Source organism: Pimephales promelas, chromosome 25 (genome assembly GCF_988280905.1).
Source record: "Pimephales promelas chromosome 25, fPimPro1.hap1.1, whole genome shotgun sequence".
In the NCBI taxonomy this organism is placed as follows: domain Eukaryota; kingdom Metazoa; phylum Chordata; class Actinopteri; order Cypriniformes; family Leuciscidae; genus Pimephales; species Pimephales promelas.
Window position 1 is genome coordinate 9,134,584 of NC_142793.1, and position 26,249 is coordinate 9,160,832.

Sequence of the window (26,249 nt, forward strand, 5' to 3'; positions counted from 1 at the left end):
TCAGTTGTTTGTTTGTTTACCTTACAATAAGCAGAAGCTTTAAATATTCTATAGATTAAATATATATTTTTAAAGTAGTAGTATTATTTCTATTATTTTATTAGTATCATCAATTATTTATTGAACATTTGTGTCCTTCCTCATACAGATTTTTCTGAAAAATGCTAACAAAAACAAGCCACGAGATCCCACTTATTTACACTAATTTCACCACGTCGCGGGTGTTTTCCCAATTCACAGCTTGCCTACAAACACACATTAAACAGGGGTGAAATCACATTGACTCTCATGTCTTATCGCTTAATGATATTTTACTTCAAAAACTTTGAGGTTGCTCTTCTGTGCACTTAAAGTGGGGCATATGTTTGAATTTTACATTCATTATAACTAGAAATGCAAGAAACCGACATCTGAGATAAGTGACTGACCTCTGACAACCATCGAGGGTCAGGACAATGGTGTCCTTTAAAAGTGTCCAGCTGGACACCAAGCTCTAAAAGTTGCATTTACACGATTTATGGCAAGCTTTCTCAATATCTGAGCTGTGTCCAACTTAACAACCCTGTCCAAAATCAGGGTGACCAGGGTCTCGACACAATAATCAGGCATAATCTGTCCTCAGTAACAGGCTGTCCTCCAGGCCACCAGAAAAGAAAGACCAAGAACATTCAGTTCGTCCTCTACAACAGCAAAGACACAACGTGCCTCTACGTCTCTCATGCAAATCAGATGCAATCACACTGAACATCACAGAAAGAGAATGCGGGAACGCTGCTTGCACAAACAACTTTTACTTCAACTGAAACTTTCTTTCAGTTCACCAGTTCACACTTACAAATAATCAGATAAAGAATGTGCGTTTTTGGCTTGCTGTCCAAGGGGAGGGCTCTGAGCTCAGAAATTGGCCCGAACCCAAAGCCCTCCCCCCGTTTCCCTGGCTGGGATAGGAACCAAGCCAACAGTGAGTCGATAAACATAGGAGAGTCTGCTATCTGTGTACATACAGCACCTCCCAAGCTAATCGGATAGGTCATTTGAATGCGTTCCTCTCGAAATGTGTTACTAAAACATCATTTAAACTGAAATGTTTGATGATCTTAAAGGCTCGTCAAACCCTAAAACACTTTCGAGATGTTAACAGATGTTAACATCAATGAAAACAATGTTATTATGTTTATTATTAAGAGGAACTTATTAACTTATAATTAAAGGGATATATCACTCTAAAATGAAAATTATAGAATATATATAAGACTATATAAATTTTAAGACTATAATAGCAACCAGCATCAAGCTTTTTAAAAAAGACGTAATCACAGAATGATGTGTCGTATATTCCAAGTGTTCTGCGTATACGATTAGCCTGGCTAACGCCAGACCACAATTCATCGAGAATGAGACGTGGTCTGGAAACCACATGTTCATTTTCTCGTATTTGAGGCGTGGTTTACGAATGCCCAGATTCGTATTATTGGGTTCTACGAATGTCTATCAAATGCGCCTATAGCTCATAGCCAATCGGTTCAATACCAGATGACGTATGTAGAGCGACAGAAATTTAGACCATGAAGACGACGATGGGTCAGAGATTTATGTATACACAAATCGTGTTTCTCAATGTCAAGGATACTTCCTTGGCGGGAAGGGTCTTTCCAAGTCATTTCCTTCAGAGGCTAGACGAGGCTCCTCTTTAGCATTCGGAGAACACGTAAATAAAACAGGCTATCGAGCGCACGTCATTGCGTCATTACATCAGTAGTGAAAGGTCTGCTTTCGGCGCTGCAAAAATGGTAGTGCTACCGCACTGTTTAAACACACTTGACAGTCCTTATTTTGTCTTGTCAGTCCTCATAGAAATAAATAAATAAATAAAGTAAGGGATAATGTATAGCGAGACGGTTGTTATAGCAAATACAACCCCGCGAACTCTAACGCGAAGCGGAGGGGTCTTGAATCAGCCTGAAGGGGTTGTATTCGCTGTAACAACCGCCTCCTCGCTACACATTTCCCCACTTATAACATGACAACCCACCAAATAAATCAATAATTTGACACAAACTATTGATTTAAAAAGGAGTTTATTAATTTAAAAAAAAAATTATATTACCGGAGTGAACAACTGCGTCCATAGCTACACGAAATAGCTGTTAAAACACATGAAATGGTAAAATATGTGATCAACAAAAAAGGCTAACGTTATATGAAGTAAAAATTAAAAAAGTGAATCACCAGTAAAAGGGAACAGCTTTAAATCCTGCAAATCAGTTGAGTTTAATGTCAAACATTAGGCTGTATCAAAAGGTAACTTCGCGTCCACTGCCAAGATGGATCCATAGATATAAACAAACTGCTTCGGTGTGTCGCATATACGTCGTCATCTTCTTGCCGCTCCCTCCCCGTTTTGTGATTGGTTCCCTATCTCAGGGGAAAATTTGGCTCATGGTGTCCAATAAAATCGCGCTGCGGCAAGGCAGCATGGGGAAACCCAGGCTAGTATACGATATGAAATTTAATTAATTAATACATCAAGGTGCCCACAACTCGTTTGTTAGTTTTTTCACCGCTCATATTTGAATATTTATGTGTATAATGAGTTTTACCCTCTTCCCACCTTTTCAACAGCTTTACACACCCATTTCTTGAGTATTTTTCAAGCCTGGGGTGTGAATGATCAGTGCTAACGGGGGTTTCATGACGCTTTAAAGCCAGGGTAATTTCTAATGAACTCTATTTGTGTCATTCTGTTGGCACCGAACACTCTCAATATGAAGGAAGATTCTCGTTCTCTCTCTCTCTACCAGTTGTTTCATGTGTCTTTTTTTTCCCGCGGGGTAAATTCCTACTTGGGTGAGAGACTTTTATAGAAGATTACTGCATGATATATTGCTATGTTATTTTATATAACTGGAAATATCTTGTAGATTTCTCCTGCCTGGGCATGTTTTACAATATATAAAAACGACTCTGAAAATAAAGAAATAGACTTTTGATGGGAAAATGTCCCCAAGCTAAGATTTCTGATGAATCGTTTCTTCATTTAATTTATCTTTCTGATGGTAGTAAAGATATAGAACAAAGTGAGTGCCTGTTGTTTTTATGGTGTTCATCTAAACCGACTACTCAAGAAACCTGTGTGTGAAAGCTCAGGGCAGTTTGGTTTACCAAACAGCAAACCTTTTGAGGGCACCTTAAAGGGATACTCCAGCCAAAAATGAAAAATCTGTCATCATTTACAAGAACGATTGGAACCAAACAGTTGTTTGGCACCATTGACTTCCATAGTAGTAAAAAAAAAATACTATGGAAGTCAATGGTACCAAAGATCCAATCGTTCTTCAAAATATTTTCATTTGTGTTCACCAGAAGAAAGAAACTCATTCAGGTTTGCAGCATAAATCAGGACAGAGTTTTCATTTTTGGATGGAGTATCCCTTTAAGAGATAGACATCCCTCAAAGAAAACCTCTCAGCAGCAATTAAGCTTTTATAGCCTCTATATTGAGCTTCTGTCTTCATTAAACTTTTATTCAACTACATTTGTTTTTAAAACGATCTTAAACTTAAGAGCTTTTATTGACAAATGGAGGGCTTACTCCAACTATTGATTCCAATGGCTAATGTAAGAAACGTATATTGCTTATTAAACATATGACATTAAGGTTTATAAGACAAACTTACAAATGTGTTTTAATGTGTAGTTTGTTGTCTAATTATACAATTTGAAACGTGACTTAAGTGTCCAAATCATTTTTGTGGTCACTGTATCCACTTTTTCAGTATAATTTGTTTAGTTGACTTTTTAAACAGCACAAATTAGAAAGATTCCTCCATCTTAATCACACACACACTCAACAACAGTGTAATACAGACACATGACCCAAAAGCTTGCTAAATCTTGTTTAAATGGAATTTGGAGACGTTTTAGACTATTTTAAGACTGCACTTTACAGACTAAAAATGTCAGATGCGGGATTCAAAGCTTCCTGTGCATATCTATACAAGCAAGTTCCCATTTACTGCGAGAGCTACCATTCAGAGCAATTAAAAAGTACAGTAATGTTTGCAAATGGCTTCTTATCGACAGCAATAAATCCTCCCTGCAGCATTTGAGGACGATAGACAAGGTTTCGTAGGATCGTTACAATTGTGAAACGATCTGTCAATGAAAGAGAGAAACGAACCACAGGGATAAAAGAAAGAATGTGTCTTGTTTGAATATGGGTTATTTTACTCATAATTATCATGACAGATGTTGCCACTATAAGCCAAAACGATAAATCACAATATGTAATCGTTGATGGAAGCATCTGGACATATAATTTATAATATCTCTACATGGCATATGGTGCATATTATAATTATTAATGCTGCAGTTCTGTTCTCTGTTTATAGCGGATTAATCAATTGATTATTAAAGTTGTTTAGTATGTGCTAATAATCTCAGGATGCTGTTAAAATTCAAAAATATGTATGAATACAAACAGGCCTACATAATAAATTTGTAGATTTCTTGTGGGGAAAAAGAGCTATTTTTGTCACCAACAGCTATTTAAGTTAAACGTGTATGTGACGCATGAAAACTGCAAAGCGAGTTTTCTGACACTTTGCAGTGAGCAAAAAGGACTTTTCATCCATAATCACTCCATTTCATCCTTCTTAACGCTCCACTGCTGGAAAATGCAAGGCTTGATAATTCACCCCAACATTAAACTCCTGCATGTGTCATTGTTGGCCATTCTTCCCCTTACTTCCTGTCTGGGGTCAGAGTTGTCATGGCGACAGGCAAAGGATTGACCTATGAGAATGTTTACAGCTGAATCAGGAGCGCCAAAATACAATGCCTCGTGCTGACCGGCTTCAATCCGTTGGCTATTCACCCGGCTTTCCAACAATCCTCGAGTACTTCAACAGGATTATGCCCCAAACTAAATCTTGTGATTCCATAAACAACCTCCAAATGAAACACTCGACACTGCTGCCATTATTGACACTGTAGTATTTGCATCAAAAGCTACAATTCCTCAAACATTTGTTGTTAACAAAGGGTTTATCTGTATTCAAACTGTTCTAGGACCGTTACAAAGAGATAACACATTCTAATTGGTGTCCCAAGCTTTTTGCAAACATGATTTCACTAGGCAAACAGGACATTCAACTACCGCTCTATCCCAAAACCTAGTGAGCTGCTAAGCTAGACAGCTTTTTTAGGCATCAAAGACGCGATCTTCACACAGAATGCTGTTCAAGAAATGGTAGGGAGCAAAATTGTGCTAGAAAGCTCCCTCTTAGATACAGTTGAAGTTAATACAACATTACAATCCTTAGAAGAAAAAGAATATACACCTCATGAAGTGAGGTCCTGTATGTGATTAATGGTTCACTTAATAGTTCTGTACGATATATATTGTATGCTCAAGAGAGCATCATTGTGTTGTTAGCTTAGCCACTTGCTAACATAAAACTGTCGAATCTCTAATGCACTTCGCATAAAGTGTGATCTATTTTTTGTTTCACTTTGTAGTGTGTTCCATTTCAGTCACTTATGAGGTTACATGACTAGTAAAATAAATGTTATAAGGAGCTTGAAATGATTTTGAACTTGAGTTGTTTTTAGCCGCTAGTAGAGAAGTCTTAGCTTTTTGTACAGCTGGGCCTTTGGTTTTGGCTTGAAAGTGTGCATAAACAGTTCCACTGACCATGCAAGATGGTGTTTTCCTTTTTACTGCCATCCAAAATCCATGAACGATAAAAATAACCTACACAAGACAAGTGCACTAGCTTGCAGACTTCGTATTCAAAATTGTAAGTGAAAATGTTTCCATCAGGGTAGCCAATGTACAAAAGCCATGCCAGAAATTCCAGGATCATCCAGAGTCTTGTTCAGCCGCAAATGAGAAGGGACAAAGTTCATGTCCTGATCTGGGTCGAGCTCAAGTCGTCAAGTGTGTAGATGTTTTCTCCATGAAACACTTAAGCATTCCCTGCACACTCAACTGCAATGTGAATATCAATAGCAAGAGAAAACTATACATTGAGTCCACCCTCATGGCCTTTATGTTCATTGGATTTTAAATGGGATGCTGGTACAGTGGGCGCCTTGTTAAAAGCATGTGCGTCCACAGAAACGGCTCCAGGAAAGAAGGACTAAAGTAAATACAAAGAGGCAGAGAGGGGAATGGAGTGTGTGTTGGAGAAAGTGGGAGTGACTTGAGTTGGCAAAGAGAAGTAAGTCTTAAAGACTTCCAGATGTGGGGCTGGTTGGCAGATGATAGAGAAGAACTTTTGTAGCAAAAGGACTATGAATTACTCTGAAAGTACCTAGCTCTGTAGTCTTGTGAGTAAAGATACTTCTACTATCACAGTAACTTAAAGGAATGGTTCACTTAAAAATTTTAATTCTGCCTTAAGTTGTTTCAAACCTGCATAAATGAAGAACACAAGAGAAGATATTTTGAAGAATGTCAGTAACCAGACAGTTGATGGACCCCATTGACTTCCATGGTAATTTTTTCCAACTTTGGACGTCAAAGGGGTTCATAAACTGTTCGGTTACTGGCATTCTTCAAAATATCTTCTTTTGTGTTCTTCATTCATACAGGTTTGTACATTTTTTAAGTCTACTATTCCTTTAAAGTCATTTTATTCCATAATGTGATTTTTTGAGTGAAGTAGGTTATTAAATGATTAAAATAGTAAGTCAGGACTTTATCTATCTGGAACTAATTCGACTGAGGAAAGTCTCTCTATGGCAGCATCAGATCGGATACGACCCACGTGTAAGAAGGAAAAAAAGCTTATGGATTCCGATACTCTCAGATCGGTTTAGGCCTCAATCATAAGTGGAAATAAATCTGATGTGAATTGTATATGTGCATTTGCGTCTGCCATGTAAGAGGACAGATCGGATTTTTCCGTCAACAGAATATGTACAATATGTCAGTTGAAACGAACATCGTCCGTCAACATGTACGTACGTCATTAGCCGTGTTTCCATTACCCTTCCAACATGGCATCATGACTTTGCGAAAACATACATGCCACTTTCAAGTCAAGAGGTGTGTTCTCTATACACATTTTGAGCTATCCCCGTGTATGTCCACGCCGAAACGAACCGTCAACTTTTGCGTGTATGTCTATGCCATTAAATGTACGAGTGATTCCGCGTGTATGTACATGCCGTTAAATGTCCGAGCGAAACAAAGCAAAATGTAGGTCTACATCTGGGGAGCGATATTTTTTCTCTAGGATGGTAGGGCAAGACTCATAAATGGTATTAACCCCAGTAACGGGTATGTTTAAGGACAGAGTTGGGGTAGGTTATATATTTATACAATAATGTAACGTTAAGTCAATGGCGTTGCTGAAAAGTGATTATGCGTGTTGATAGTACACCAAAAATGGAAATACGAATTGGCTTGTCAGTCTGACCCTTCAAATTGTGCAAATTGAAATTGTGAATTGAAAATACGGCCCATGGAAACATGTAAATTTTGCAAAAACTCCCATAAAAAAAAGGTTTTTACACTCGCACTCTCATATTTTTTTAGCCAGTTTGAAAAAGGAATATTTCGCCAAACCGCAATGGAAAAAAGTTTTTCTGCAATTACAGGTCACCTGACGTACGTAAAAGTCGATGACGCGACTTTGGACAGAAGACGAGACAGTTCTTCATTATTAAACTCCGGATTACGGGAATACTGGATTCTAAACAACAAAGAAATGTTACAAACTCCCTCGATTATAAATAAAAATAGTGCGGTGGCTGGGATGTAAGTAAACGTACCCACATCCGCTGCCATGATTTTTGGAATGACTTGGAATGAAGCGTAAAAAATTACGCTTTAGTCACATGACATCAGTAAATGGAAATGCCGTCATTTCGCAACCATTTTTTATCGACATTTTGAAAATATCACAAAGTTTTGGGCAAATCTGTAATGGAAACACGGCTATTGAAAAAGTGACGGTGACGAATGACGTCAACTCAGGTGGATACCAACCCGTGATCACATGACCCTTTTCAATGGCTCAATGGGGGACGAAGGCTCAACCCAAAGTTTTGCTAAACTTTAAAGCTGATGCGGAGAGAAAAACCTTGTATTATCAAATCACGTCATTTTTACTTCCTTTTGGGCCTAAGCTTTTCCCAATCAGTATGTCTACCTTGGTTTCTGGTGCCAAGTGTATAGTGTAAATGCAGATATCAGCTATGGGCCACTTTTAAAAGAAGATTATTCTTTGAAGTCAGGGGATCAGAAGAAAACTATGCAAACTTATAAGATATGTGCATTGATCCATAAAGGCTTTTTAGAAGGCATTCTCAAAAGCCATAATAGCAGCCAACAAAAGCATATTATGAATAATCTGGTTACGAGATGCTTTGCGTAATCAAGCACTGTGAACACATTCTGAAAGGCCACTGAGTCACAGCTGAAATCATCAATGATCCACATTTAAGGCATTTCAGATTCAATCTACTGCACTCGACTGAGGAAACGCAGTGCATCAGATGCCCATTCATCAACAGAAATGGCACGCGAGGGTTTTGTGAAGTGCACGCGCAGCACTTTGTTAACACGGCTGCCCTGAAAGCACATTGATCCATTGGGTCGTCTTTATGGACTGACCTAATTTGATGCCCACATGGTCACCCGAGAGAAAGCCAGCTGCGTAAGGATTATGCAGAGCCGAGGTCCCGACTAGCCGTGCCAAAAAAGAGCTTTTAGCTAACGTAGCCTAATTATTGCACCCACACTCCTCTAATCTTTTTTTTATTTCCCACTACCTCAATAATCTCATGGAAATTATTTTAATGTCTGCAGTGTTCTCATAGCTAGACTAAAAGGAGGGTTTCATTCACTTCTATCACTTAAATCAGTTAGCTACACTGTTGGAGCATTTCAATGTGTCATTTCAACTTTTGTACAGAAATGTTCGATGATTGATTTAAATTTCAAAATACACTACACTCTTGGTTCAGCTCCATACACACTCACCTAAAGGTTTATTAAGGACACCTGTTCAATTTCTCATTAATGCAATTATCTAATCAACCAATCACATGGCAGTTGCTTCAATGCATTTAGGGGTGTGGTCCTGGTCAAGACAATCTCCTGAACTCCAAACTGAATGTCAGAATGGGAAAGAAAAGGTGATTTAAGCAATTTTGAGCGTGGCATGGTTGTTGGTGCCAGACGGGCCGGTCTGAGTATTTCACAATCTGCTCAGTTACTGGGATTTTCACGCACAACCATTTCTAGGGTTTACAAAGAATGGTGTGAAAAGGGAAAAACATCCAGTATGCGGCAGTCCTGTGGGCGAAAATGCCTTGATGATGCTAGAGGTCAGAGGAGAATGGGCCGACTGATTCAAGCTGATAGAAGAGCAACTTTGACTGAAATAACCACTCGTTACAACCGAGGTATGCAGCAAAGCATTTGTGAAGCCACAACACACACAACCTTGAGGCGGATGGGCTACAACAGCAGAAGACCCCACCGGGTACCACTCATCTCCACTACAAATAGGAAAAAGAGGCTACAATTTGCAAGAGCTCACCAAAATTGGACAGTTGAAGACTGGAAAAATGTTGCCTGGTCTCATGAGTCTCGATTTCTGTTGAGACATTCAGATGGTAGAGTCAGAGTTTGGCGTAAACAGAATGAGAACATGGATCCATCATGCCTTGTTCCCGCTGTGCAGGCTGGTGGTGGTGGTGTAATGGTGTGGGGGATGTTTTCTTGGCACACTTTAGGCACTTATAGTGTCAATTGGGCCACTTTTAAATGCCACAGCCTACCTGAGCATTGTTTCTGACCATGTCCATCCCTTTATTGCCACCATGTCCCCATCCTCTGATGGCTACTTCCAGCAAGATAATGCACCATGTCACAAAGATCAAATCATTTCAAATTGGTTTCTTGAACATGACAATGAGTTGACTGTACTAAAATGGCCGCCACAGTCACCAGATCTCAACCCAATAGAGCATCTTTGGGATGTGGTGGAACGGGAGCTTCGTGCCCTGGATGTGCATCCCACAAATCTCCATCAACTGCAAGATGCTATCCTATCAATATGTGCCAACATTTCTAACGAATGCTTTCAGCGCCTTGTTAAATCAATGCCACGTATAATTAAAGCAGTTCTGAAGGTGAAAGGGGGTCAAACACAGTATTAGTGTTCCTAATAACATTTCAAAAATACTTGATTGCCTGCGTTGGTAGTATAGTGGTGAGCATAGCTGCCTCCCAAAAATACTTGATAAGACTGCTACATTGTTGACAAACCACTAACCTTCACTAAGTGTCCTGTGCCATTTTTGCAACAAACATGGATGTTACCTAAAATTGTCAATATGTTGGGGAAATATACTTTTCTAGTAAGTGAAAAAATTGCGTAACTGTCAACTACTTGATTGAAACAAGTTGAAACAAATTTCTCCATAGTATGAATAGGTGTGTTCGGCTGGATGTTGTCATTATCACATGACCTACAGAGTCAGTTGAATCTCTTCATTGCCATTCACAGATCCTTTCCTATGGTCTCATGGGATATTATGAATTTGAACATACTAATCATCTCACATACTGTTTTTCACTTACAGATGAAACTCGAAAAATTTGAATATTGTGCAAAAGTTCATTTATTTCAGTAATTCATCCTAAAAAGTCAATATAATTTATTATATAGACTCATTACATGCAAAGTGAGATATTTCAAGCCTTTATTTGATATAATTTTGATGATTATGGCTTGCAGCTTATAAAAAACCCCAAACTAAAAATAGGAAATGTTATGAAAAGGTTTTCATAGCTGCCATAATCATCAAAATTATAACAAATAAAGGCTTGAAATATGTAATAGTCCATATAATATATTAGTTTCACCTTTTAAGTTGAACCACTGAAATAAATGAACTTTTGCGCGATATTCAAAATTTTCGAGTTTCACCTGTATATATAGAAGGCAAGTGTGCATATTTGGACACAGAAGGCGGGAATTGAATCACATGCCCTGTTTACACCTGGTATTAAGATGCATTTTGGTCGATCAAGTAGACGAGAGACACATTCTTTTTACGCCTGGTGTTTTAACCGTCTCTTTTGTCCACTTTCAACCCCTTCAGTCCTGATTTCTTCGAGGGGAGTGTCTATGGTCGAGTAAATGTATAGACTTTCAATCTAATGGTATTAGGCTCACGCAGTTTACATATGAATGTGAAAGGAGATGATGTAAAAACATATGGAGAACATCAGCTTTGGTTTCTTCTCTGAACGCAGTGAGTGTGTGTTAGAAATCAGGAATGGTGAGAGAACAGTGTTTGGTACGTCTTTCGTCTTCAAACCAAACTTGGCTCTTCAGTCGACAAAGTTTAAATCGCGTCTGGCTAGCGCATTTCCCATATTACTTACACATTAAGGTCAGTATGTGGATAGAAGACGGCCTTTTGTGGCAGTTCGAATGTATTCGACCACATGTGCGTTAAAAAAATGTGGTCAAATGTGTTTTTGACTACCTCTTGAAGTGGCCGAAAGTGTTTTAACCATGTATTTAGTGTCCACTTGTGATTGGATCAACCAAAACCCTTCTTAATACCAGGTGTAAACAGGACAATAGTTTGAGAAAATAAGTTCATGGAGCTCGACAACCAAGAACATGCTTAAAAAAACACTTAAAACACCCATAGCAACCCTAATATTGTGGTGGTGAATTCTGAACAGACAAGCACAGCTCAAATTTATCCAGATAATTATAGTCCATTTTATGTGCATATCAAACTCTCACATCAACCAGTCGTATGAGATTTGTCCCTAATGACATCACGGCAGACGGAGAATAATGAACTCATGAGTAATGATGACGAAAGAAGGACAGTCATCAGTCATGAGAACCGCTTGTTGTCCTTTTACAGATATCGTTTGTTTTGCATCTCTGTTCAGTTAAGATTGGTCTGCTAAACAAGAAACGAAGTGCTTGTAAAAAACCCATGCTCAATGCTGGTAAACCACAGACAAATCAAAATGAAAATGCAACCTAGATGATGCAGAACTTGGCAGAGAGGGGTAATTCTCAAAGCCGGAGAAGAGGAAGTGTGTAATGACCAGTTACAGGCAGAATGATGTAACCAAACTGTGATTTCTGTAAACTAGGCTTGTTTTCATTTAGACTAAACACCAAGAAGACTACTAAGGAGAGCTATCCATAGGTCTACCAACAGTGATTTAGATAACTCACACCAAATTGTAATTTGGTACAATCATGCCAGTGTTTTACCAATATATCATGCACAAGCTTTAAGGTACTAATTTATCATATAATCAACACACTGTAAAAAAAAATATATTTTCAAGATTTGTTATCACAACATATTTTCTTTTGTCAAATCAATTTTATAATAATTTATTTAGTTGAGATAACTTATTATTTTGAGTTTCTGATGATTAAATCAATCTCCTTCATTGTATTAACTCACTTTTTCCAGTTCAATCAACTTAAAATTTTAAGGCAACCCAGGTTACCTACTTTTTTAAGTTAAACCAACAATATTTTTTACAGTGTAGTAATCACAACATTTTTTTCTTTTTTCAAATCAACTTAAATAATTAATTTAGTTCAGATAACATATAATTTTGAGTTTCTGATGATTAAATCATTCTCCTTCATTGTATTAACTCACTTTTTCCAGTTCAATGAACTTAAAATTTTAAGGCAACCAGGTTACTTACTTTTTTAAGTTAAACCATCAATATTTTTTTACAGTGTGTGTGGCAGTGTTTTTATGAAGATGAGGAAGTATGAAGTCATTTCCCCTAAAGTTCGCGCAAGTGTCCTAAAGTAACCACAGGTGTAGTTCGTCACATTAATAATGATCATTACTAACGTTTCCATAATGTTTCACAACCACCATACTCATCACAAAACTCATTTTAAAGAGTCTTTGTATTGTTGAATAATCTTGAAGTCAATAAACTCGTGAAATGTTTTGATTAAAAATTGCTCTCTTAAAATTCAAAAAGTTTGTTAGACACGTGTCGTAATCAGTTTAGTATCTCTTATATAGTTTTTGTTAAAATTTTGAATTATTTTTTTTTAAATATATTTTCTGTTTTTTTTTTTTGTTATATGTAGGCTATAGGCTATCTATACACACACACATACACAACATTTGAAGTGGATCAAAACCTTCCATCAAAGTTACATGATTTTTTTTTTTTTTTTTTTTATACCCGTTCTTGTTTTAGGACAACTTTGATGAACTTTCTTGATCCAGGTCAAATGTTGACTACTATATATATATATATATATATATATATATATATATATATATATATATATATATACACATATATATATATATATATATATATATATATATATATATATATATATATATATATATACATATTTTACACTACACATTAGAGGGGCAATTCCACTTGAAGTATCTTTAGGTATATTATGCCCAAGTAATGGTTCAACACCTTTCAGCCACAAGGAACAGACTAGAGAAAGAGTACCAGTGAAGTACCAACCATTGGCGTTCTTCCCACAGATGAGATGCTCATAGTGTTGCAGGACACCCCATAGCTCGGCATCATTATTGATGACCCCCTCCAGCGCCTCTGCAGTCAGGACTTCCCTCTCCGCCATCAGCACGCGCACGCCCACCTCCTCCACGAGCGCCTCCATGCACGCGCTCAGGCAGATGGCCGCGTACTCGTGGATGCGCACCGCGATCCGAGTGTCTACCATCCAGCGGAAAAACCGTCCGACGGAGAACACAAGCCCACACCGAGCTGACTTCCCCTTGCGCAAGAGCTCTCCAGCGCTCATGTTGTATATGGAAATGGCCTTCACAGCGGCCGAGACGCAGTGATCCGCCAGTGCCCAACTGAGCACCAGGCGGATCGCGCTCTGGACCTCGAACCTGGTGCACCTGCAGTGCATGACACTGAGCCGCTGCGCCTCTCTGGAGATGCGAATGAGCGCTCTGCGCATCAGGGTGGACAGCCTGCGCACAGCCTCCGCGGAGAGACAGGCGCCCTTGCCCGCGCCTTTACGCACGACCCTCCCCACGTCCTCCTCCGTCCACGGGAACTCCTCCAGCTCCGGTAAGCGTGGGCACTTGGAGAAAATGTCCTCTGGATCCTCGGGAAGCACTGTGTTGACTGTATCCCAGCTGTTGTTTCTGCTGTTCATGGATCCGGAGAAGTACCACCAGTTCCCCCGGTGAGGGGTGTTCATGAACGCCTGCGAGTTTGACTTGGACGACGACAGGCTCAAGGACTTACACGAGTCCCCCGCTCCATAACCAGAGTCCAGAGTTAAATCCTCCAGAGTTTTCATGTTTGAGCTGTTTGTTCCTGCCATTTCTGCTGGTTCCCCGACGGTTTTCTTTTTAAAAGGAACCGGTGAGCGGATGAGACTTTCCAGCTGCGCGAAACTCAAGCTGGTTCTTCTTGTTCAGCGTCTCTTTGACATTCATGTAACAGTTTTTTTTTTTTATACACCACTGACCATAGCCTATCGTGAAAGTTTAAAATGTCCAAGTTACATGTTCTGAAAAAGAAAAATGTTTGGGGAAACTTGCTCACCTCCTCAAATGACCATTCCCGTAAGAGTAGTGAAGTGCGCAGGATTTCTCGATTACTGTTATCCGGTTCTTGAAAATAATAGTCCGAACTGGACATGAAGTTTAGAGTGGAGATCCATCAATTTAGTCTAAATCGGATGCTCTCGGTAAAATGAATCCTTGCTGATACTTCAGAAACGGGTGATGTTTCTTTCTCACCACACGCCTCTTCTTACTGGAAACTCATGACTGAATGAAAGCAGGAGAGCGCGAGAGAGTGTAGTGGTGTTTGATTCGCGAGCGAAACGATTCATTTGAACTTCTGAACGACTCTTTTAAAACGATTTGGAAGCGTTTGTGAATCTTCATCAAACTCGAATCTACTTTACAAAGGCGACAAACTCTCACATATTACAACCAACGACGTCGTCTATACAGATTAAAATGTTGCATTTAGAGGTTTACAAATAATCTTTAACAGGCTAGGCTACATAATAATAAATTAGCCTACAAGCGGGCAAACAAGGATTTAGTGGATAATGTTATTTTGGCAGTGAAATAAAGTGGAAAAAGTTTACAAAGTGTTTTTGGCGCTTAAGTTCACCCCAAACTAAAAATACGGTCATCATTTACTCACCCTCATGTTCCAAAGAGACAGCTTGATGGCACTGACTTCTTTTTTATGGAAGTCAATGGCTACGACAACTCTGGTTATTCTGTAAATCGTCTTTTGTGTTAAGTGTTAAGTGTGTTTTGACCAACTTTTCATTTTTGGTTGAACTACCCTTTAACAGTGACCAATCAAGTTGCTGGGGAGTCAATCAATCAAAACTCAGAAAAGTGAAGTGAAGTCATTTTGTTCATATTTTTTTATTTTTTTATTTTTAAGCGTCATGCTATATATATATATATATATATATATATATATATATATATATATATATATATATTCCTGTATATTTAACCCATTTACTATTATTTTGCCATCGTTTAGGGTATTTACACCATATGTTCCCGCATATCTTGTTCATTGTCTATGCCCACAAATAGCCTAAATTAGGCTATCTAAAGAGAATAGCCTAAATAAAATTGTATTGTATTGAAATCAAAGTATAATTAAAGGGTACTGTTTCAAGTGACGGTGCTAAGGAATTTGCATTAATTGTGTTAGTCTGGGAGATTGCAATGGCATTCACAAACTCATTATCATTATCAGCATCTCTCATTTAGGCCTATCAGCTTCAGGCTACTGAACAAATAACGCGTTTATTAAGGATTAAGGATTTCGACTAAAGTGACAAATATAATACTTTTTATACTTTCAAAGTGCATCAAAATATTGTTTTCATACATTCATTAACCATAGGCCTATTTTAATATTTATTGAAAGTCATAAGCATCATTCTGTATTAATGACGTATGCACATTTCAATGAAGTGTGAGCATACATTTCACACCACCAGGGACGATAACAACATGTTATATAATCGTACTAGCCTATAAGAAAAGCCCTCAACACACTTTGTGATGAGTGACACGCAGAAACTATCATAGGAATCACGATCAGAACGTTTTTCTCTAGCTGATGAACAAAGAACAGCCAATCAGAATCATTTAAAGAGGCAGGCGATGTTTCTGATCAGATGGTTATCTCCCGTTGGTGTGTCGTTTGTGTGTGTCTGGACGCAGTTATCGTTATTGGTGTTCTGTGAACCCGAACGGGCCTAAATTGTGAAACGTTATTGTTTATTCTTTAAGCTCCATTAAGCTCCTCATAATGAGTCACTGAAAGCACAGTCTCAAAGTCCTCCAGTCAGTGTGACACTTATTTGTCATATGATGATATGAGTACGTAATGTTTACATTGTGCGTAAACCTGCCTCACCCATCTACACTGCAGGTAAACTATTTCATTTATCTCTCTTTTCTCAGTCACAATAGATTTTTCACATTTCTCAAAAGCGGACATTTGGCTATGACTGAAACTAAATATAATTTGCTATATATTTATTCCTATTTGCTCCAATAGCAAAAGCTATAGCTCCACAAATATCCAGATCAATCCAAAATGATGTAACATTTGTGGTCGCATGCACTGGCAACAAAGGTGATAATAATCACTGGTCATTATATAGCTAGATCAGTGGTGCTAATTCGTTTTTTTTTTTTTTTTTACATTTTTTTTTTTTATTTACTGTCAAATTATCATATAGGCCTAATACAAAGTTAACGTAGGCCTAATATCTAAATGTATGATTTTTGATGAAACTTGACTTGTGAAGCTGATAACTGTGGTATAGGCCCAGTCAAGAGTCGTGTTGGCGAGATCTGTTGACTATTAACACCCACAGAAAGATAATAAACCAATACTGACCCATAATCTCTCTAAAGTGCTGAATCATTAGACCTATTTTTGGGTTCATGAATCAGCGTTTGTTCTCCTTGCCTCATGTTCAGTCTTGTTCAGTCAGTCTATGTTGTATTAACTTGAATCTTGTTTAGAAAAAAGAATGCAGTCAAAAATATATGGGCATAGCTTTTTTGACATGATTTCTTAAATGTAGTTTTACTTTCACTGACTGGCTTTGAACATCTGACTTGCATGATAACCTGTAACGCTGTACTTGTGCTCCCTCTAGCGGCTGAAATTACAATAACAACGTAAAGTGCTCTGACTGGGTGTATACTGTATATATTACACATTATTATGTTATTGTTAGCACAATGATCTGCCTGTTGAGAAACCGGAACAAAACAAAATCTCCTTTTTAAAAATCAAATACTGTAATAAAACAAACCTACTCCAGATGCTTCAGCTTTAAACTTTATTTTTCAGAAAAATGAACCCCGAAAATGTTAAAATAAAATGAAAACATTTTGAAAAGTTTCTACACAACAATTTCACAGAAATTACCGTGTAATGCAAATCCCTCTATTAGGCGTAAAGTATTAGTGTCCTGGCTTTTAAATACGCGACCGGAAATGACATCGAGAGGAGGAGAAAGAAACGTCTCAATTTACTCTTTTAAAAAGGTAAGGACGATTTAAAATCACAAAAGATGGCCTGACCACTCGTTATTTCTGATATGAAAAAAAAAAACAACAACATAAAAATGTTATGAAGGCTTGTAAACATGAACATTTGTACGATACAGATGTTAAAGGCTATAGCATTGAAACAAACGACACCATTTAACTCGAGCTGCCAGAGTCAGTGTAAAAACAGTTTCACCAACACACTTCTCTCAGACAGGAAGTCGACCGAATTGTTGTTTATTATCACAGAAAACCATTCTGACTCGTTGGCCAGTTTGTAAAAACAAATACAAATCTAATTTTAAGTAATGTACAATGAAAGTCTATTCACTGTTAAAAAAAAGTGCATTCAAATTGGTCATTCAACTTAAATTACATTAAACTGACTTAAAACGTGAGTTGAATCTTGTATAACTTAGTTGAAGCAAAAACATGTTTTATAAGGTATTGATCATATTTTCTCTTTACAATGTGGGGCAAGATATTCCAGATGAGTATCTGAAACGGTATTTTTGTGTTATATTAAAATAAAGTCGTATGAAATCGTATTATTTTATTAAAATTGTGGTGTTTCATAGGCTATTAAGACACTTCCAAAGCGACTTACAACATAGGAATACAACAAGTAAATCATATTTTTATTGTATTCACCTAAAATAAAGTGTTTGAGCTGTAAAGCTGTCTAAATAAACAACCCTTTAGCAGCCGGACCGGTTCAATGTGGATGAATTATACCGCGGTAAATGATGGGTTGATGTAAACAGCACTTTATAGATAGTTATGTTACGTCCTGCTTTTTTTGGTGCGTAACTTACCATCTTTAAATGCTCTATATGGTTCTGATAGCACTTTGCTATTGCTATTGCCTCGCGCCCCATATAGCCTATATTTATTTTACGTCATTTACTGTAAACACACTTTTAACTATTAGGAGTCAAAATGATTTTCTGTGGTAAAATACCCTGGAAAATTTCTTTAAAAATGGACCAAATAATAGTGGAACCAAAATTGTTTTTGTCTTAAACATTTTCTATTCATTCATCTCCATAAAACAATGCTATTAAGGGCCTACACAATCCAGACAGCTAAACATCAGGACTCCTTCCTCACCCTGTATGGACTGCCATGTTAAATACGTCAAAGAAAGGCACACAACTTCTGAACAACATCCTTTTCCTACCATTATACTCTGTAGAAATCCATACGGCATCAGTTTAGTCTAAAGGTCCGGACTAAAAGGTTTCTGCATCTGGGAAACTATAGCCAATAAAGATTAAACCTATGTTAAAACCAATAGGAAAAGGAGAAAAGAAGCAGCTCAGACATACAGACAAATACACAGACGGATAATTTCATTTGTCAGCGGGCCCTTCAGGGTCCGCTCGTGTCCGTAAGTTCAGCAGGACTTGGAAAGGGAAAAGCACATGGCCGCCGTGCTTTACAGCAGAAGTCGAAGATCGTTTCCACAGTTCAAGTGTAAGAAGGCGTCACATCTGGACAGGAAGTGACATTTACAGCTATAAAAGCAGACGTCTAAGAACCAGCGCACATCTAAACCTTTAGACAATCATTTCAGCATTTAATATCTTAAGTGCAACCCATATTTATGCGTCCCAAAGTGCCTGAGCGGCTAGCTTAGTGTAAAATTCACCCAATCTCTTATAAATCTGCGATGATCTCTCAAGTTTCGCGCACCTAAAAGAACTCCTGACCTAACAGACAGAGATACGTACAAACACACACTCTGAGTCTCTGTCTCGGTCGAGTGTGTTGAGTTCGGACAGCAGCTTGGCACATCATGTGTCCTCGCATGAGACGGGTCCCAGCTGGTTTGGTCCTTTAAGGTCCCGGGACGTTTGTTTGAAGTCTCTCATTGAGGTTCAGTTTTATCCTTTAGGGATTTTACTGGACTGTGAGTTCCACATGCCTCGTTTAGAGTGATAGTAGTGGAAGAAGTTTCTCAGTCGTAACCGCTCGACCTCCAGCCCGTTCTGTAGAACTCTGAGGAAGACAGAGAGATTTCATTTCCTTTTCATCATTTATTTATAATTAAGCTATTTCATTTTAATATTTAATTTTAAAAGAATTTAATTGTATTATGATATAATAACAATGTGTTTAAGTATTATTATTATTAATGACATCCCTGTCAAAGCTCAAAGTTAAACTCAATCAAAATATGAATAACAAATATTTTAACATATCATTATTAATATCAATATTATCACTGTATCTTACTGTTTTAAAATATCTCAATTCAACATTTTAATGTTATTTATAATAATGTTTTATTTAACATTATTTTTATCACTAACAGAAATAATATTTGACACTTAAAATATCTAAATTTATTTTCATCATTCAAATTGTATTAAATATACATATTTTTATGTTTATTATTAGTATAATAATATTATTAATAACACTGTCTACATCTCTTGCAATTATAATATTATAATTTTGATAATAATTATATGTATTTAACACATTTATTTACGAATATTGTTATTTATATTATTAAAGCCACAAGGTGGCGCTCTTCTACTTGACCATTTTTTTTATAAAGCTGGCACTCTATTTTAATGTGAATTGTTGCATTTATTGAAAAAAATAAATAAATATAAAATAAAAAAATATATATATTAATTCTAATGGAAAAAATAGCCCTTAAATTATATAATTAATGCAAAGTATCATAAAAAAAACTCTGAAAATTCTAAATAATAATCAGAAAATGTTATAAAACAAAAAGATATTTGAACGGTTATCCTGGGGAAAAGTAAAGTTAAATTTTAAGGCTTTGTCCGTTTTTGACCGGGAGGAAGCTAAGTGTAACCCATTCACGAAGAAGCCCAGAAGGTTAAAAATAACAACATCCCTGTCAAAGCTCTCTAAATTCAATTAAATCATAATTGTATTATTTAAAAAAAGAATATTTTATTATTATTATTATTATTAGTATTGCTAAAAACACCAATAATACAGTCACTGTCAAAATATCTAAATTCAATATCATAAGTTTATTAATAATACCATTATTTTTTATTCAATGTTATTATTATTAATAGTATTATTAGTGGTAGAATAACAATACAAATAATACGCACAACCGGCACATCAAGGAATTTAACTATTAATTTTGTCCCCGTCCCGTTTTGGAGGAAAACAAACTAGACACCCCATAGACTTCAATACAAAATAACGGCAAAAACCAACGTCCGTACACAGCCGACGGGCGTAAATAACTTAAGAAATCGCTTATATAAAATATGTCAAGTAGTTATATGTCCACCCTGCCTGCCATAGAGCCTGAAAGATACATACACAAACTTAATTTGGCCAATTTAAAAACATGTCCCGATCAGCGTCAAATTGGTGTAACAACCCCACCCAGTGGCCAGAGGTGTCTTACACGAACATTTATGTGTACCTCATCGAGTCAGGTAAGCCAGTGAATGATTTTATTTCGTTTTTTAAAGTAAAAAAACCTTAATGTATATAATATGAATTTATGATGATGATGGCAGGTAGCCTGGGCTAGTTGATAACGGGCATAAAAAAAGTATCTTTCACGCTCTATGGCATGAAGGGTGGACATATAATTACTTGACATGTTTTATATAAGTGATTTCTTAAGTTAGTTACGCCTGTCGGCTGTGTACGGATGTTGGTTTTTGCCTTTATTTTGTATTGAAGTCTATGGAGAGTCAAGTTTGTTTCCCCCAAAAGGGGGCGGGGACAAAATTGACAGTTAATTTCCCGGATGTGCCGGTTGTGCGTATAATAACAAAAAAAAAAAAAACAACAACAACAACAACATCACTGTCAAAATCTATTTAAATGCAATATAATTTGAATAACAATATTAATAATAAAATATTTATTTAACATTGTTAATATTTCTTAATATTTAACATTACTACTTCTACTAACAACAACAACTACAAAAAATGTCTGTCAAAATCTCTCAATTCAATATCACAATTATATTAATATAAATAAATTAGCCTATTAATATTATAAATAACCACAATATTAATGTGACTGTCAAAATCTTTTATGCAACATGTTATTATTAATTATAATACTATCAATTAAATACTAACATTGTCACTGTCAAAGTCAATATATATATATATATATATATATATATATATATATATTTTTTTTTTAAATAATATAATCATCATCCTAAATTGTATTGGAAACGAATAAAAGAAGAGTACCTGTCCAGTAGTTCCCAGTCCTCTCCTCCCCAGCGGTCCTTGAACTCCTCCGTGTTCATCCCACCAATCTTGTCGAAATCTGTTTTGTAGATCCCAAACAGGCCGAAGCCGTTCACTTCCCAGTAACCTACAACGACAGAGACACGTGTTTTTCAGACCATTAGGATAGTGTGTGTGGTGTTTCTGCACATGTGTGGTGTTTCTAGATGTGTGTGGTGTTTCTGCACGCATGTGTAGTGTTTCTGCATGTGTGTGTGGTGTTTTTGCACGTGTGTGGGGTGTGTCGCACCATCAGGCTCTCGAGGTGAGCTCCCACAGCCCAGTCGCATGACGATCGGAGCAAACACCAGTTTGCCCTCCACACAGTGTTTCCTGATGTTCTCCAGGATGTTCAGAGGGAAATGAATGTGCAGGTCACACAGAAAAACGATACTGTGCCTGTCCTGTAAACACACACACGGAAAGAGAAAACCTGTAAAATCATCTCGCACTGGTGTCATCTATGAATCACCAGCCATGTTCATACACTTATGAACACAAGGAGGATTCCTCGAAACGCTCTACACCTCATCCGTAAACAGTGAATCACCGCAAAAAAAAACGTTCGCGTGTTTGTCATAGCCTTAATCTGCATATTATGAAAGGTTTATCTTCGACAATTTGATTGTCGTAAGATAAAGTCGTAAAGATGATGATGTTTATCTGAACATTCGCATATCCAAAGCATTTTTACGTGAAAACAGAACCTAGATCCGTCAGTTGAGCTACAGGAACGGTTGATTTACCGTTATGCGTTTCACCACAGAAATGAAACACTTCTGAAGATGTGGTCTGTAACGCTTCACTATTCATTTTTCATTTTTTTTTCCTCAGTTACTTCATCAATGGATAATTTACATTTTTCTCTCCTTTTTTTCAATTGAACTTTTGCTAAGTTGTGACTTTGGAAATGATCATATGAATAAATGAAATCTAACCGATTGTCTGCCGTGGGCTGTACCATTAGCAGGGGGTGCCTAACTGTTTTATATTGCGTGGACATCAAGACGTAGTTTGAGGATAACACAAAGGACACAGGATTTTTTCAGCACAAAGTGGCATCTTTTTTATTGTCCATAGATCTTATGTGGCAGAGAAACAATCTTCAGGATTATGTGTTTGAACTTCTGTTTTTGCGGTAGCTCTGTATGTTTAAAGAGAAACTAAACACTAAACCAACTTTTTTTTAGTTAATGATCTGTAAGAATGGATCTTTATTAATACCAGTCATTGATTCGAGTAACTTTTTTGACATTTGTTTATAAAGTGTTCTATTTCTACAATATATGGTGTAAAAACATCTTAGTACTGCCCTCTTCAGGTTGAACGGTGGCTACTGCAGTTGAATTGTCCTATTGGATGTTCCGCATTTCGCGAGCTTGGCAGTATAAAAACCATCTTGTGTCGTCAAAACCACTGTAGGGAGTCAGGAGTTGGAATTGTGAGTATTGAAAACGATCAGGATAGAGTGTTTTAGCATCTATTTCGTCCCCTCTATCTCCGCTGGGGTCAGCCCACTTTTTCAGCATTTTCAAATATTGCCAGTGGGTGGAGTCAGGCTCTGACCAGGGGTTTAGTTACCCTTTAAGGCATCGCTGTTGAAGAGTAATGTGAAGTGGATTTACTTATTGTAGAGTTAATAAAAGTTATCATGAGCACTTTAATGTTTGAAGCGGATATCATAACAAATGTAAGTAGATTTTAAAAAAGATCTTTCCTTCATGCTGTGGAAATACAAACCTGAAGACAGAAACACGAGAACTGAGAAATGAAATTGCAGACTCTGGTCATCGGGAGTAGCGTTGTACGGACCACATGTGAACAGCTCTTAGTGTTAAAGGTACGAGTGTGTGATTACCTCTATGGTGTCCACACCGATCTGTAACCCGGCAGAACGTTCAAAGTTTCCTTCCCTCCTCAGATATTCATATCTGTGTCCAAAAAAGTCATTCACATGGTCAAAATAACATTATATTTAAATAATGTATATTAGTGTTTAAAATAATATACATCAGTATTAGATGTACTAATGTATATTAATGTAACATGTTAAAATATTAATATATAGGGAAGGTTCATAATGTGTCAATTATGCTTCTTTATATTTATAAAAATTCAAATTTGCATACATTTTTAAAATAAAGATTAGGGATGCACAAGATACTGATACTGACATTTTTGACACATGGCCGATTTTGTAATTTAAAGGTAATATTTAAATATATAATTAATATATTATTTAAATAATTCAAATATAGCCTAATACATTTTTTAAAAATATTGGGTAGAGAGACCAAAAGAATATGAATCATAGTAGTTGGCTTAATTAATTTAGGAAATAGATGTTTTCTTCAGTTAAAGTGCCTGTTAAGTTGTAGTATGAGCTTTTGTTCACTGATTATTCTATTGCTCTGTCGTTATTTACAGCGCACATTTAGATCATAATCATCACACTTTTTCCTGTAATAATGTACGAAACCACGTTATACATAAATCACGTAACAGTTCATGTTTTTACTTGGAATACATATACTATTTTCCTTTACCTTTAAGTAACATGTATCATCAGAAATTGGTGCATTGTTTGCTGTCTTTTCTATTTAAATATCCAACCGAACAACAAACTTTTTAACAATGTATATTCCTCTGCATGCGTGGTATCGGTTTTTGTTATAGGAGCATTTTAACGAGTACACAAGTGCAGTATTGGTGCATCCCTATAGTGAAGAGAATATATCGGGTTTTCTCAATGAATGTGCTCATGATAATTATACAATATTTAGCAAATTGCTGTTTGAAATAGTTTTAGATGGAGTTTAGCACAAGACATGTCAATTACCTACATATCAAGAAGAGTTGAGATGCAAAAGCCTCTAAGTGCCATTTGAAATTTTCTTCTAGAATGATAATTTTTATCAAGCTTGTATATTCAAGTTCAGTGATTTCACTTAAATGGCAATGATAATTACTTATTAATTGTTATTTAAGTGAAATTACTGAACTTAAATATACAAGTTTGATAAAAAAAATCATCATTAAAGAAGAAAATATCAAATGGCATTTAGAGGCTTTTGCATCTGAACTCTTCATATGCAAACTTCTATATAATGGATATTGTGTATAAGCGTGTGTTTGTGGACCTTGGGACGGAGCTTTCTCTGAGGGCCTGTTCCACATCCATGTCCTCACTCTGGAAGTCCACAATGATGATGTTAAAATTGTTGTCCTTAGTCTCACGGTGCAGGAGCTCCATGTCTGAGATGAACTGCTGAACCCAACGAGCTTGATTCTTCACTATAGGAAACATCACCAAATGCATTCTTATAATATTACATACTATTTAAACATCTTACATATCAAATCTCTAAAGATTCAAAATCCAAAGATTTGCTTTATTATTTGCGTCACAAAACAAGTCACTGGGCTTGTATTGCAAAAGAAAAAAAAACAACACTATATTTATATGACATAGCTGTCACAAATGTTTACACTTCAGGCAAGGCACAAATATGATCCTGCTGATCTATAAGTTACATTTATTTAAGGCTTTTGAGGTATCGAGTGCTTCATTTTGTACATTATGAACCTGTGGACATTTAAAAATGTAGTCCCAGTTGGCCTGTCAAGCCAAGACCCACATGAGTACTAGTCAAATCACCTTTATTTATATAGCGCTTTTTACAATACAGATTGTATCAAAGCAGCTTCACAGTGATACGTTTGTAGGGTTACGTTGTTATCAATACAGTTCTATTAAACCAACATTTTTTTTTTTATCTATGAGTGAGTATGACATGTGGATGGAAAAAAGTACACGCACACAGGAGAGAGCAAAGGCACAATTTACTAATTTGTTCTCTAGTTTTAAGTAAATCGAGCAAAAGATATAATAATTTGTTCCTTCATTTTACCAAGTTTGCATGCTTGTTTAGAATGATATGTCACATGTGATCACCAATTTTCATGAAGTTCCGAGTTTTCGTTTTCGTTTTATAGGCTTTTAAAAATATATTCCATATATGCCTGACGGTTTAGGAATTATGAGCCATTTCGTACTTTTGGCCGCTGTAGCGCCCCCGTCAGGCCGATCGGAGCGAGCCTTGGTGACTTTGTAGACGGTGTGAGTACTACCAGCCCTCAAAGTTTCAAGTCTCTACGACTTTCGGTTTGGTCTGCTCGATCACTTTTAATGATGATCCTTGTGAAATTTAAACGGGTTTCAACGTTTTGCGCTTGAACCCCTAAAAATCAAAAGCAAGAATGAAAACAAACTTGGTCCCCGTTTTGATTTAATTTATGTTTTGTTTCTTTACCGATACTTTATTTATCGTGACATAAGATACTCCATTAGGTACATATTTTCATAAAAATAGA

At 36.7% G+C, this 26,249-nt stretch overlaps 2 protein-coding genes and 1 long non-coding RNA gene across 4 annotated transcripts in view; 1 reads left to right on the top strand and 2 right to left on the bottom strand.

Moving 5' to 3' along the window:
- Positions 1 to 15,065, bottom strand: part of abtb2b (ankyrin repeat and BTB domain containing 2b) — a 60,051-nt gene extending 44,986 nt beyond the window's left edge. The window contains exon 1 of the mRNA XM_039663162.2: positions 13,535 to 15,065. Coding sequence (XP_039519096.2) covers positions 13,535 to 14,372 — 838 coding nt within the window. The 5' untranslated portion in view covers positions 14,373 to 15,065. The remainder of the gene's footprint in view (positions 1 to 13,534) is intronic.
- Positions 15,066 to 17,385: 2,320 nt separating this feature from the next.
- The window catches only part of b4galnt4a (beta-1,4-N-acetyl-galactosaminyltransferase 4a), a 284,111-nt gene continuing 275,247 nt past the window's right edge, over positions 17,386 to 26,249 (bottom strand). For both annotated transcript variants that reach the window (XM_039663140.2, XM_039663139.2), the window contains exons 16-20: positions 25,016 to 25,169; positions 23,734 to 23,806; positions 22,126 to 22,279; positions 21,837 to 21,963; positions 17,386 to 19,611 (exon numbers count right to left, since the gene is read on the bottom strand). In XM_039663140.2, the coding sequence (XP_039519074.2) occupies positions 19,497 to 19,611; positions 21,837 to 21,963; positions 22,126 to 22,279; positions 23,734 to 23,806; positions 25,016 to 25,169 (623 nt within the window). In that variant the 3' untranslated portion in view covers positions 17,386 to 19,496. The remainder of the gene's footprint in view (positions 19,612 to 21,836; positions 21,964 to 22,125; positions 22,280 to 23,733; positions 23,807 to 25,015; positions 25,170 to 26,249) is intronic.
- LOC148965037 (uncharacterized) overlaps positions 17,472 to 26,249 on the top strand; it is a 73,469-nt gene continuing 64,691 nt past the window's right edge. Inside the window, exon 1 of the long non-coding RNA XR_016150782.1 lies at positions 17,472 to 17,607. This is a non-coding gene — a long non-coding RNA (uncharacterized LOC148965037). The remainder of the gene's footprint in view (positions 17,608 to 26,249) is intronic.